This window comes from Hemiscyllium ocellatum, chromosome 31 (assembly GCF_020745735.1).
Source record: "Hemiscyllium ocellatum isolate sHemOce1 chromosome 31, sHemOce1.pat.X.cur, whole genome shotgun sequence".
NCBI classification, from domain to species: domain Eukaryota; kingdom Metazoa; phylum Chordata; class Chondrichthyes; order Orectolobiformes; family Hemiscylliidae; genus Hemiscyllium; species Hemiscyllium ocellatum.
In genome coordinates, this window is record NC_083431.1 from 7,859,623 (window position 1) to 7,874,388 (window position 14,766).

Genomic DNA, 14,766 nt, shown 5'->3' on the forward strand with positions numbered 1-14,766 from the left:
TAATGGTGATAGCCTCGGACGTTAACCGTCTTTAAATTTAAAACCAGGCAGTTTCACTCTGATTGGCCCTGAGAAATAACCCAATGACTCATTAATTTATGGTGTTGAAAATAAGAAACAATGCATGTGCATATTCTTTCTGTCTGCAAAGAACAAGCCCTGTTTATCAGAATAAGCAGCTTCCAGTAAAAGCAAATATGTCACACTGTGAGCCCAAATAACAATCCTAAATTGGTTTTCAGGGCAATTCTTCACATCCTCAAAAGGAATACAATGCAAATGCTGTCCAAATGAAGAATCGGATCTAATGTCAGACATTATGTTGCAACTTTGCATGTTTAGGTTGTTCAGGTATAGACAATACCTTGTTAGTTGCATAAAGCTGAGAGGGTATGCTGCTTGATAAATAACCTTCAGTCTTTGGGGTATACAGACTACGCACCTGGCATCACTGGCACTGAAATTCATAGGCATTACTCATTTGTGAGGCAAGTAAAACATCCCTCGCTGGAAAGTAGTACACAGCGACGAACACCTCTTCTGTTACGACTGTATTGCAGCTGTGCGATACAGCTAGCTTTACTTTGAGATAGCTTATCTGAGGTAGTCGGAGAATTTTCAGGATCAAAAATGACAGCTTTAGGGCCATTTATGAGTTGGTACAAAGTACATTGAGAAATTATCTAATCAGATAACCATTATCCTGCAGAATAGTTTTTAACATGCTCTATTTCAATTTCAAGCTTGCACAATGAACAAATAGCTCAAGCATACTTACAAATTTACCAGTAAGGCCAATCTTGTAGCACATGGAATTGCAGTACTTCCAACATGTACACTGCTGGATCTGCTGCTTTTTGTCATTTATGTAAATGATTTGGATGTGAATAAAGGAGGTATGGTTAGTAAGTCTGCAAATGAGTCAGTAAGCAAGAAGTTGATTTGAAGTGTGTCTACTTCAATGGCAGGAGCATTCAGAATAAGGTGGGTGAACTTGCAGCATGGGTTGGTACCTGGGACTTCGATGTTGTGGCCATTCAGGAGACATGGTTAGAGCAGGGACAGGAATGGTTGTTGCAGGTTCCAGGATTTAGATGTTTCAGTAAGAACAGAGAAGATGGTAAAAGAGGGGGAGGTGTGGCATTGTTGGTCAAGGATAGTATTGCAGTTGCAGGAAGGATGTTTGGGGACTCATCAATTGAGGTAGTATGAGCTGAAGTTAGAAACAGGAAAGGAGGTGGTACCAGGGGACTAGGCAGTGGCGAATGTTGTGCCCCTGTTCAAAAAAGGCAATAGGGATAACTCTGGGAATTACAGGCCAGTTAGTCTTACTTCGGTGGTGGGCAAAGTAATGGAGAAGGTACTGAGGGATAGGATTTATGAGTATCTGGAAAGACACTGCTTGATTAGGGACAGCCAGCACGGATTTGAGACGGGTAGGTCTTGCTTTACAAGTCTTATTGAATTCTTTGAGGAGGTGACCAAGCATGTGGATGAGGGTAGAGCAGTGGATATAGTGCACATGGATTTTAGTAAGGCATTTGATAAGGCTCCCCATGGTAGGCTTATGCGGAAAGTCAGGAGGCATGGCATAGTGGGAAATTAGGCCAGTTGGATAGAGTACTGGCTAACCGGTCGAATTCAGAGAGTGGTGGTAGATGTAAATATTCAGCCTGGAGCCCAGTTACAAGTGGAGTTCCACAGGGATCAGTTCTGGGTCCTCTGCTGTTTGTAATTTTTATTAATGACTTGGAAGAGGGAGTCGAAGGGTGGGTCAGTAAGTTTGTAGACGATACGGAGATTGGTGGAGTTGTGGATAGTGAGGAGGGCTGTTGTCGGCTGCAAAGGGACTTAGATATGATGCAGAGCTGGGCCGAGGAGTGGCAGATGGAGTTCAACCCTATCAAGTGTGAGGTTGTCCATTTTGGAAGGACAAATAAGAATGCGGAATACAGGGTTAACGGTAGGGTTCTTAGTAAGGTGGACGAGCAGAGGGATCTTTGGGTCTATGTTCATAGATCTTTGAAAGTTGCCACTCAGGTGGATAGAGCTTATAAGGCGGCCTATGGTGTATTGGCATTCATTAGCAGAGGGATTGAATTCAAGAGTCGTGAGGTGATGTTGCAGCTGTACAGGACCTTGGTAAGGCCACGTTTGGAGTACTGTGTGCAGTTCTGGTCACCTCACTTTGGGAAAGATGTGGAAGTTTTGGAGAGGGTGCAGAGGAGATTTACCAGGATGTTGCCTGGAATGGAGAGTAGGTCATATGAGGATAGGTCGAGAGTGCTAGGCCTTTTCTCATTGGAACGGAGAAGGATGAGGGGTGACCTGATGGAGATTTATAAGATGATCAGGGGAATAGATAGAGTAGACAGTCATAAACTTTTTCCCCAGGTACAATAGAGTGTTACAAAGGGACATAAATTTAAGGTGAAGTGTGGAAGGTATAGGGGGGGATGTCAGGAATAGGTTCTTTACCCAGAGAGAGTGGTGGGGGCATAGAATGCGCTGCCTGTGGCAGTGGCAGAGTCTGAATCATTGGTGACCTTTAAGCAGCAATTGGATAGGTACATGGATAGGTGCTTAAGCTAGGTCAACATCATGGGCCGAAGGGCCTGTTCTGTGCTGTATTGTTCTATTTTCTATGTTCTATGAGAGGTCACCCTGTTGGGAGTTTTCTTGAGGCCTCTGAATAGTTCCAGAGATGTAGAGGAAAAGATAGCAAAGATCATTCTCGATAGGAGTGAGCGAGACAGAGTAGTTGTCATGGGGGTCTTCGACTTTCCAAATATTGACTGGAAACACTATAGTACGAGTACTTTAGATGGGTCAGTTTTTGTCCAGTGTGTGCAGGAGGGCTTCCTGACACAGTATGCAGGCAGGCCAACAAGGGGCGAGGTCACGTTAGATTTGGTACTGGGTCATGAGCCCGGCCAAGTGTTAGACTTGGAAGTAGGTGAGCACTTTGGTGATAGCGATTACAATTCTGTTATGTTTACTTTAGTGAGAGAAAGGTATAGGTGTATATCATTGGGCAAGAGTTACAGCTGGGGGAAAGGCAATTATGCAATTAGGCAAGATTTAGGAAGCATAGGATGGAGAAGAAAGCTGCAGAGGATAAGCTAATTAGAAATGTATTAGAAATTTATTCAAGGAAAAGCTACTGAATGTCCTAGATAAGTATGTACCTGTCAGGCAGGGAGGAAGCTGTAGAGCGTGGGAGCCGTGGTTTACAAAGGAAGTGGAATCTCTGGTCAAGAGGAAGGCGGCGGCTTATGTTAGGATGAGAATGTGAAGGCTCAGTTAGGGCACTTGAGGTTTACAAGGTAGCCAGGAAAGACCGAAAGAGAGAGCTCAGAAGAGCCAGGAGGAGACATGAGAAGTTGTTGGTGGATAGAATCAGAGTAAACTCTAAGGCTTTCTATAGGTATTTAAGGAGTAAAAGAATGACGAGAGTAAGATTAGGGCCAATCAAAGATAGTAGTGGGAAATTGTGTGTGGAGTCAGAGGAGATAGGGGAAGCACTAAATGAATACTTGTCAACAGTATTCACTCTAGAAAACGACAATGTTGTCGAGGAGATTACTGAGATACAGGCATCTAGAATAGGTGTGATTGAGGTTCACAAGGAGGAGGTATTAGAAATCCTGCAGAGTGTGAAAATAGATAAGTCCCCTGGGCCAGACGGGATTTATCCTAGGATCCTCTGGGAAGCCAGGGAGGAGATTGCCGAGCCTTTAGCATTGATCTTTAAATCATCATCGTCTACAGGAATAGTGCCAGAAGACTGGAGGATAGCAAATATGGTTCCCCTGTTCAAGAAGGGGAGTAAAGACAATCCTGGTAATTATAAACCAGTGAGCCTCACTTCAGTTGTTGGTAAAGTGTTGGAAAAGGTTATAAGAGATAGGATTTATAATCATCTAGAAAAGAATAATTTGATTAGGGATAATCAGCATGGTTTTGTGAAGGGTAGGTCGTGCCTCACGAACCTTATTGAGTTCTTTGAGAAGGTGACCAAACATGTAAATGAGAGATAACCGGTTGATGTGGTGTATATGGATTTCAGCAAGGCTTTCGATAGGGTTCCCCACAGTAGGCTATTGTACAAAATGCAGAGGAATGGGATTGTGGGAGATATAGCAGTTTGGATCAGTAATTGGCTTGTTGAAAGAAGATAGAGGGTGGTGGTTGATGGAAAATGTTCATCCTGTAGTCCATTTACCAGTGGTGTACCACAAGGGTCGGTGTTGGGTCCACTGCTGTTCGTCATTTTTATAAACGACCTGGATGAGAGCGTAGAAGAGTGGGTTAGTAAATCTGCAGACGACACTAAGGTCAGTGGAGTTGCAGATAGTAAGAAAGGATGTTGTAGGTTAGAGAGAGACATAGATAAGCTGCAGAGCTGGGCTGAGAGGTGGCAAATGGAGTTTAATGCGGACAAGTGTGAGGTGATTCACTTTGGTCGGAGTAATCGGAATGCAAAGTACTGGGCTAATGGTAAGATTCTTGGTAGTGTAAATGAGCAGAGAGATCTCTGTGTCCAGGTACACAGATCTTTGAAAGTTGCCACCCAGGTTGACAGGGTTGTTAAGACATAGTGTTTTAGCTTTTATTAATAGAGGGATCGAGTTCCGGAACCATGAGGTTATGCTACAGCGGTACAAAACTCTCGTGCGGCCGCACTTGGAGTATTGTGTACAGTTCTAGTCACCGTATTACAAGAAGGATGTGGAAGCTTTGGAAAGGGTGCAGAGGAGATTTACTAGGGATGTTGCCTGGTATGGAGGGAAGGTCTTACAAAGAAAGGCTGAGGGACTTGAAGCTGGTTTCGTTAGAGAGAAGAAGGTTGAGAGGTGACTTAACAGAGACATATAAGATAATCAGAGGGTTAGATAGGGTGGACAAGGAGAGCCTTTTTCCGAGAATGGTGACGGCGAGCACGAGGGGGCATAGCTTTAAATTGAGGGGTAATAGATATAGGACAGATGTCAGAGGTAGTTTCTTTACTCAGAAAGTAGTAAGGGTATGGAATGCTTTGCCTGCAACGGTAGTAGATTCGCCAACTTTAAGTACATTTAAGTTGTCATTGGACAAGCATATGGACGTACATGGAATAGTGTAGGTTAGATGGGCTTCAGACCAGTATGACAGGTCGGCACAACATCGAGGGCCGAAGGGCCTGTACTGCACTGTAACGAACGTTCTATGACACCAAAACTGGTGGTGTAGCGGACAGTGAAGGAGGTTTCACAAAGTACAACAGGACCTTGATGAGATGGGCCAATGGGCCGAGGAGTTGAATTTAGATTAATGTGAAGTGCTGCATTTTGGTAGGGCAAATCAGGGCAGGACTTATAAACTTAGCGGTAAGGTCCTGGGGAGCATTGCTGAACAAAGAGACCTTGGAATGCAGGTTCACAGTTCCTTGAAAGCAGAATTGCAGGTAGAGAGGATAGTGAAGGCAGCATTTGCTATATTTGCCTTTATTGGTCAGTGCACTGAGAATAGAAGTTGGGAGGTCATGGTGTGGCTGTACAGGTTAGGCCATTTTTGGAATGTGTGTTCAATTCTGGTCTTCCTACTATTGGAAAAATATTGTAAAACTTGAAAGATACAGGAAATACTTACAAGGATATTGCGAGGATCGGAGGTTTTGAACTAAAGGGAGTGGCTGCATAAGCTGGGGCTATCTTACCTGAAGTGAAGGCTGAAGGGTGACCTTATAGAAGTTTATAAAATCATGAGAGACATACATAGGGTGAATAGCTAAGGTCTTTTTCCTAGGGCGGGGGAATCCAAAACTAGAAGGCATAGATTTGGAGAGAGGGGGGAAAGGCTTAAAAAGTAACCGAGGAGCAGTTTCTTCATGCAGAGGGTGGCGTGTGAATGGAATGAGCTGCCAGAGGAAGTGGTGGAGGCTGGTAAAACATTTAAAAGGCATCTGGATGGGTCCATGAATTGGAAGGGTTTAAGAGGGATGTGTGCCAAATGCTGGCAAATGGGACTAGATTAATTTAGGATATATGGTCAACATGGACGAATTGGACAGAAGGATCTGTTACTGTGCAGTACATTTCAATGACTCTGACAAGTAAAGATACATTTCAATGATTCTATAAAAAAATGAAGGTCAGTTTGTGGAAGAAATCTTCAGTTCCAAACACTAAGATTGGTCTCATCAGCAATATCACAAATAGGGTTCAAGCCACTTGTTTACCATAAGAGCCTGATGCTGAAATAAGGCACAAAGCTGTCCTGCAGATAATGGCTACATTGACCAGATCACTTCTTGCTGCATATTGTAAAAATTCAGGAATGACCGTAAAAATGTCACCTTTGGCCCAGAAAAGTGCCCAGCATACCTCCAACTATCCTGGAAGAATAAAGTATCTCTAACATTTTAGAAATAGATGCTATTCCACAATGCTACTATCCAGGAGCAACACAAGCGTGGTTCGCCATTAATCCTAAATGGGCAATAAGTTATACTGACAACTAATTTAGGATTGCCAATCAGGTTTTTAGATTAGATTACTTAGTGTGGAAACAGGCCCTTCGGAACAAGTCCACACCGACCCGCTGACGTGCAACCCACCCAGACCCATTCCTCTACATTTACCCCTTCACCTAACACTACAGGCAATTTAGCACGGCCAATTCACCTAAACTGCACATTATTGGATTGTGGGAGGAAAACGGAGCACCCAGAGGAAACTCACACAGACACTGGGAGAATGTGCAAACTCCTTACAGAGAGTCGCCTGAGGCGGGAATTGAACCCGGGTCTCTGGCGCTGTGAGGCAGCAGTGCTAACCACAGGATTGTGGTATGGCACATTTGTAAGCACTGGAAGATACAGTATTACTACAACAGGCACTTTTGCTTGCAGATAGAAGGAACATATAGATGTGTTGCATTTGTTTCAACAGGTGAAAACTGCTTCTTGAGCAATGCCTTGACCAATAGGATTCAACCTTCTTGGTTTGAAATTTAAAGAAATCCTTTGACTTTGAGCTTGATTTAATGTTGTAACACAACCCGAGATACAGTGAAAAGTGTTGTTTTGTGAGGTATACAGGCAGGTCGTACCATACAAAGTGCATCAGGGTAGCAGAACAGAGTGCAGAATAAGCGTTACAGCCGCAGAGAAGATGCAGAGAGAGAGAGAGAGCTCAACATTAACATTTGAGATCCGTTCAAAAGTCTGACAACAGCAGGGAAGAAGTTATTCTTGAATCTGTTCATATGCGTATTCAAACTTTTATATCTTTTGCCCATAAAAAGAGGGTAGACAAGAGTATAACTGAGATGGGAGGAGTCTTTGATAATGTTAGTTACTGCCCAGAGGCAGCGGCAAGTACAGATTGAGTAAATGGATGTAAGGCTGGTTTGCATGATGGACTAAGCTGTGTTCACAACTCTCTTTTTTGAGAAGAGCAGTTGCCATACCATGCTGTGATGCAATCTGGCAGTTAATTGTCAATTATCATGGTAACACATTTATCTACCAGAGTCCACTTGTCAATCAAGCAGCATTCTTTATGCATACAGCATGAAGATTTGTTTTCCCCTTGAATTTATACTCTGAATAGCCCTGAGGGCAAAATGAAAAGCTTCAACAAAAAGTGTATTTTTAAGCATTACTGATTCTTAAAATTTTGCACGGGTCCAGAATAGCAAAAAACCAAATGCATTGTGTCACAGATTATGATTAGTCATTATGACATTGAAAGGCATGACTGAAACTTGTCAAACAAAAACAGTAATTGCTGGAAAAGCTCAGCAGATCTGGCAGTATCTGTGGAGAGAAATCAGTTAATATTGCGGGTCAAGTGACCCTTCCTCAAAACTAAGAAACTGTCATGACTGGCAGCAGGAAACTACTTGATTCTAAGACTATTATACCAATGGCCCATTTGAGCACTGTGTGCATATTCCAGTAGAATTATTTGGAATTTTACAAAGAACAATTATTTGTCTTTATACATTCTTTCAGGTTCTATCAATTAAAAAAAAATGTACCGAACATCAACTTTTCAAATCTGAAATACTAGCATTTTAAAATGTTTTTTCAAAATAAAGTATTTTTTAAATAGATGAACCAGACTGTTGAGGGACAAAAATACATTGGAAGTCTCATTTGTAAGCTTTGGATATTAGAGAGAAACTCAGTAGAGATACTTCCAGACCAGTAAAGGTCTGATTACCCTAAGTGTTTGCCTTCTTCTGCAGTACTTTATTGTTTAGTTTCTTGGGCATGCTGGAGCTGGCTTTCATCATGACACTGTTCTCACTGTTCCTTAGAACAACTTCCATTCATTCATGGTATGAGGGCTTTGTTGACTGGGCCAGGATTTATTGCCCATGTCTAGTTGCCCTTGACTGCAGATTAAAGGATGTGTTGGCAAAATTTACCATTCATTCAAAAAATCAAATAAATTGTAATTGTACACCTGACAGTTGCAAATTTTGTTGTCTGATTTAATATACTGATAGCTCCTAAGGACATTAAAAAAATGCAAATGCTTCTATTTTAAATATAGTGGTTCTTGAGGGGACATTAGGTTAGATACACGGGGATATTTCTGCTTGATGGGAGGTAAACGAGCTTACAAAGAATGAGTGGTCTCCTTTTTAAAACAGGCAAAGTTGTTTTCTCTCAAAAGGATCATTACAGTATGAAATCTTCCTTCTTAGAAGGTTGGGGAAGCTGTGTCCCTAAATTTATTCAAGACTGCATTCAATAGATTTTTGATGGATAAGGAGTCAAGGGTTATTGGGGCCAGATACAAAAGGAGCAGGTGTAGGACATTTGATGTTTCAAGCCTGCTCCTCCACTCAGTGAGATCATGGCTGGCTGTGGTCTCTGCTCCATTTGTGTATCAGGCCCTCTTCTCTGGTTATATTTCCTTGATAGCTAAGATTTGAATAATAACACAATAAACAAATCTTCAAAACATCATTCAAAATACACAGTCTAAACGTTAGTTACCCAAGTACATAATATTAAAAAACTAAATTTCAAGAAAAAATTGTAAACAGATTAACGCCAAGATGGCAAAGTTCATGGATTTGCAGGCAATTCTGAAGTCCTGCTTTTCAATACTGTTGGGTATAATTTTCCTTTCAATTTATTAGTACGGGAGAAGGCTTTAAGGTAGTCAGGACAAACTTTAAAATTGTAATGTATAACTTAGATACAAAATCAACGCAATCTACTTTTGATTGAGTGCCAGGGCTAAATTCAAAACCACTTTTCCTCTTAAATCCTTTACCACTCCCCATTGTGTAATGACCATTTTTTTTGGACTATGGACTACAAGTGGAAGTGGACACGGCTTTAATCCAAGGAAGGGACGTTGGAAGATTTTTGCAGTTTTATAAATAAATTACCTGAGCAGATTATGAGTTTGCATATACAATGTTGTCTTTCTGGATCAATGAATGAGAACTCCAGGCAAATTGACACCACCTATGTATATTTGTGGCAATTCTGCCCAGAGACAGACATTTGATTGGCTTTTCAATTGGCATCAGTTGATGTGGGTTCAGGAAAACGCTGCATAACAATAACCTCTTGATTGACTTCTGGGCAGGTGGCTACAACCTTGCATATAGACAACAGAACATCCAGATTGTGAAGTGAAAGGAGTCATCTCTATCTCCTTTCTAGATGAAGAAATAAAAGAAAATCCACAATAGCTAGCCACCCTCCCTGACCTTCCGACAGTAAGATTTTCGCTTTGCAAGATCCAATGTTGAAAGAGGAAAAGGGTAAACCTCCTTTAAGATATTGAAAAGGACAAGTTCACAACCGGTGAATCAGTGTACCCACATCTCCTGTCGAAAAGAGAAGGAATCAAAAGAAACCAAAAGAAAATAATTCTTTGATGTTATGGTCTGAATTAATGCTACCAAACAATGTTTGTCTATTTGTCTTGTTCATCCATATAATTAATGTCTTGCCCACCTTTGTGTGACTGTCTTTATGTGAATGTGAATTTTTTAAATGGCTAAAGTTATATAGTTATAAATGAGCAGTTCAAGCTTTCTACTTGTTGCCATCACCTAAAAACGGTTTTAGTTATTTTCTTGGTAAAACCGAGGTGTGCATTCTCCTTTAACCTGAATTAGACAGTTAGGTCAAATTAGGAAATTTAGCTGTTTAATCAAATTTCACATTTGTGACAACTCTGAGCATGGTTGGGCTTCAATGTCAGCACACTTCCTCAGTTACGACAATCCAGGGATTCTCCATTTTGTTCTGCTGATTATAAAAGACTTGAATTAGAACAGCAGCTGATGATGACTAAATTAAACAGGAATCTGTATATTCCCCTCCCAATTGCTATTTCCGGCACTCTAATATATCAGTAACAGACTGGTTCTGCTCCAATAATTTTCTTTAAAGTTATTTTCCCACAGATTGCCCCTCTGAAGTTCCAGTGGCTACCTGTTCCTGCTGAAGCATACAGTTATGCTTTACATTGCTTTTTACTGCTATCATTCCTCCCCAATCAAATGAAGTAACAAAGCTGCAACAATCCCATCAAAATAGGTTATCATCATCTTAACTTACACATACAAATAGCTTAACTTAATCATAAATTTGGGAAGTACATTCCTAGGAAGAACATTAAGGAGGACTGATGGCAGTAATAAGATAATCATATCTGCAGAAATTAATTTTAAAAACCCTGACTCATACAAGATACCACAGTATCAGTGCCACATGTATGCTTTTGGGTTTTAGTCATTTTGCGAACGTTTCATTGTTCATCTCAACATAACGGGCAAAACCCATTATGGTAATCTTAACACAACATGCAGTAGCCAGATGAGTAATTTAATCTCTTGGGTTTATGCAAAGGTAACCTATAATCAAGAGTACCTAAAACATACTCATTTTACAACTACATGCAAAACCAAAAAGGAAACACCCCTTCCTGAAGTTGTTTGGGCAAGTCTTTTTTTTAAAAAAAGAAAATCTCCAGTTTGTCAGAAACTGAGCTCCAATTATGCCTCAAGCAAGTTAAGGCAGCCATTAACTGTTGCACAGGATTCCAGATTTTCTCCTTTGGTATTTATCAAAAGAAAGTCAGGCCTCACCTATGGCAAGTGTTGGGTGAAACAGTTTACTTCTGACTACATTTTGTGGGAGGGAACAATCAAAACAGTTTCTACTTTCCATTACCCTCAGAAAGCTTGACTGCATGGGAAGTTAGTCCTAGGCTTGTCAGTGAAAACCCATAATCAAATAACTTGCTGCTACTCAGTCTAGGTTGACACTACTTTATGCTACAATCGAGCACACACAGCATCCAAACTACAGCCTAGAAGCTAACATTTTAGGAGTGTGGGGGGATACAAGGAGCCAGTTTTCATGTTCTTGGAGAGTACAGACAGTCTTAACTAAATTCCATTCTGAGTACCAGTTTACAGCAAAAGCTGGCTGAGGTCAACTTTGGACTGGACGCAAGTAATTAAAAACAATTCTAGAGAATCACAGAAAACAATGCACAATTTTAGTTGCTGAAGTAGTGCTTTCAGTTGTTACAGGAAATGAAAGCATCAATAAGATCTATTGAGCTATCAACAAAAATCAGGATCAGTCCCAATTGAAAATCACACCATCAAAAATCCAAATCTCAGGAAAGAGGTGCTGGTGACTGAATCATCACTGTTTTCCATATCCTTTTTCCATCAGCCAAACTCAAAGGCAATAAAGAATGGGCACTTCACACTGCCCTTGCCAAAGACACACATAGCCTATGAACAAATTTTAAAACACTCAGCAATATTTGAAAGGTATTCTCAATCCTGATTCCCATACACATTATGTTCCCAAACATCTGGAACTCAACTCAAGAAATTTAGCAAGACCATAAGAGTAGGCCATTTCGTCCATCAAGCTTGCTCTGCCATTTATTGAGACCATGGCTGATCAGATAATTCTCAACTCCACTGTCTTGCCTTTTCTCCATTACCCTTGATTTGCTCACTGATTAAAATCTGTCCATCTCAGCTTTGAATATAATTAATGACACTACCGAAGAGGAATTGAGGCAAAGGACTTCACAGGTTCACTCCCCTCAGAAGAAATTCCTCATCTGTACCTTGAATGCAGGGACTCCTTATTCTGAGATTATGACCTTTGGTCCTAGTCTCTCCCATAATCTTTCCTCATCTACCCTATCAAGTCCCGTAAGAATCTTGTATATTTCAATAATGTTGTCTCTTATTCTTCGACTTTAATAGCAAAGGCCCAGCCTGCTAATCTCTCCTTGTAAAATAGCCCTTCTATATATAGTGTCAGCCTAGTCCTAGAGTCATTGAGATCTACAGCATAGAAAAACGTTCTTCAATTGTGCTAGTCAAAATCACCTAACTATTCTGTCCCAATTTCCCAGCACTTGCAACCTCTCTGAACCGACTCAAATGCCCGTATATCTTTCCTCAGATATAGTTTGTATAAATCTTTTTCTCTTCCCCAGATCTGGAGACGAACTGACAGGGAAGATGCACAGTGGTGGAATTCTAAATGTTTTGATAGGTTGAAAAAGTGTCCATTGATACAGTACATACATGTTGGGAAATGTGGTATGAATATTTCATGCACTCAAGAGCTTTACTACATTCAGAAGAAATACTCATTTCTTGCATTTCAATACAGAACTAGACTAGTTACAGATGGGGAGCACTGTCCATGTACTCCTGTTCCAAGACATAAAAGCCATTGAATAAATGCGTAAAAGTCAGATTGGACCTTCCTTTAGAGTATGGTTATAGGATATCAAGAAAAGATAAAGGCATTACTCACTTGGCTTAGACACAGTGTTGTCATTCTTCATTTAAGCAGTCTAGACAATTTTTCATAATGTCAGCTCAATGAATTGACTCAAACATTTCTGTAAAACCTCTCTGTGAACTGGATATGGTCATCATTACAGTGGAAACCTTGTGATATGGAATGTGACTAGCTTGTGTTAAATAATATACATTGTATCTGGATTCTGTGGATGAGAAGCACCTGGAAAACGTTCAAGATGACAAAACTGTACTAATTAACATGTTATCAACTGAAACTTGCCACACAGACATGCTACTCTGATAAAATTACTCCATCTCACTGACCAGACAGACACTGGCAATTTGAGTTAGAACTGCAAAATCTGGCAGCCCAGAAAGCCACCAATTAGCCAAGAGAGTCAGCCAATTCTCAAACAAAGTGTTCATTTAATCCTCTCCCTTTCCCAAACTGTATTCATTTTAAAATAATTTTGTTTTAAACTCAAAGTTTTTACGGATGTTGGTTCTGTCATGGTATTTCATTTGGAGACTGGTATACCCCAAAGAAAGACTGTAAACTCTCCATTCAAACTTTTTGTTGATCTGTTAAGTTAATAACTACAAATGTAGGTTCAATATTGAAAACTGACCTGTGGATGCATTATTTAACAAGGAATAAAAACTAGTCCGTTGTTCTGAAACAAGGAAAGATCTTGATAGTGAGTGTGTAAATCAGTTGTTGTTATGAAGTCGTGAACTCATTAAGATAGATGGTCTGGTTCTTTTAGGAACCTCTAAATTAGAGCTTTACTTTTAATGAAGTAAAACAAGATAGATTAGTACAGTCCAAATGGTTCCATTTCATTTATCAGCGCATTTGTTTAGTATTTTATAAAATATTTCTACTCTATTTTTACCATTTGACAAGGATGTACTTTTAGCTAGTCCTGTCCTGTTAACAGCTGCTTTTTTCTCTCCAGTGATGTAGGTCCTGCTTATTTTTTATTTAATTTTGTTTTCTCTTTTAAACAGTAACTTTCCAAAAGTCAGAAATGGTAACATTTTTAGAAGATTAACTTTTATAAATTATTACTTTGTAATATTTTGTAATGGTTATATCTGTCCTAAAAATAACTGCAGTAATCTACATGCTATGATTAACCTTAATCAGACAGACTACAGTACTTAAATCCTGGTTGTACAGGAAAACAAAGCAAATTCTACTTGCAATCTGTAGTTTTATTACTTGTTAAAATAAAAATATAACTTAATAAATTTTAAAGGCAGAATTGTAATTTCCTGGCACCATTTCTGACTATTGGTTAGTCAGCATTATAAAAGGTATGTGCAATCTGTAAACTAATAACTTTCCCAAGATTTAAACTACTGATAACTCTAGTCTGAGACACCAGGGATCAGTTACTGGAATTGTGATAATTGCACAATTACTTCATTAAGTAAAAATCTGCCCCCATCCTATCCCCTCCTTCAACAAATAAACTCACCTCTGCATTCTGATCACGTTCCAGTATTTCCTCAAGCTCCTCATCTGTTTCTGTGCCCGACAGGCGAGCTGCTCGGGCCATGAAGTAGGGAGGTAGTTCTCCTATTGCTGTGCCAGCTCCCTGCAAGTAAAATGAAAGATTGATGATTCAAGGAATATACTTGTTGTTGGCCCTACATTGTATATGCGCTTAAAAACATATGTGCCAAAACAAAAATAGCTTTGTTCACAATAATTGTGTAAATATTTAGCTGGTCCAACATGAAGGACATCCACATTTTGTCAGAACACACAAAAACACAAATGCAGATAAAAGGAAAATATACAAATGTTTCAGATTTATTTTTTTAAACTGGAAATACAGATTAGCAACAGTCTTACATTCTCTTCCAGTTGCAGATCAACATGCTTACATTTCCAAGATTTCTATTTTATATCCAACTGAAGTCTAACTAATTATACAATTTTAG

The 14,766-nt window shown here is 40.0% G+C and overlaps 1 protein-coding gene and 1 long non-coding RNA gene across 5 annotated transcripts in view; one reads left to right on the forward strand and one right to left on the reverse strand.

The window, feature by feature from the left end:
- LOC132830391 (uncharacterized) overlaps nt 1-14,766 on the forward strand; it is a 154,759-nt gene that overhangs the window by 78,252 nt on the left and 61,741 nt on the right. The window lies entirely within an intron of this gene.
- vmp1 (vacuole membrane protein 1) overlaps nt 1-14,766 on the reverse strand; it is a 192,067-nt gene that overhangs the window by 52,625 nt on the left and 124,676 nt on the right. For all 3 annotated transcript variants that reach the window (XM_060848047.1, XM_060848049.1, XM_060848048.1), the window contains one exon: nt 14,298-14,417. In XM_060848047.1, the coding sequence (XP_060704030.1) occupies nt 14,298-14,417 (120 nt within the window). The remainder of the gene's footprint in view (nt 1-14,297; nt 14,418-14,766) is intronic.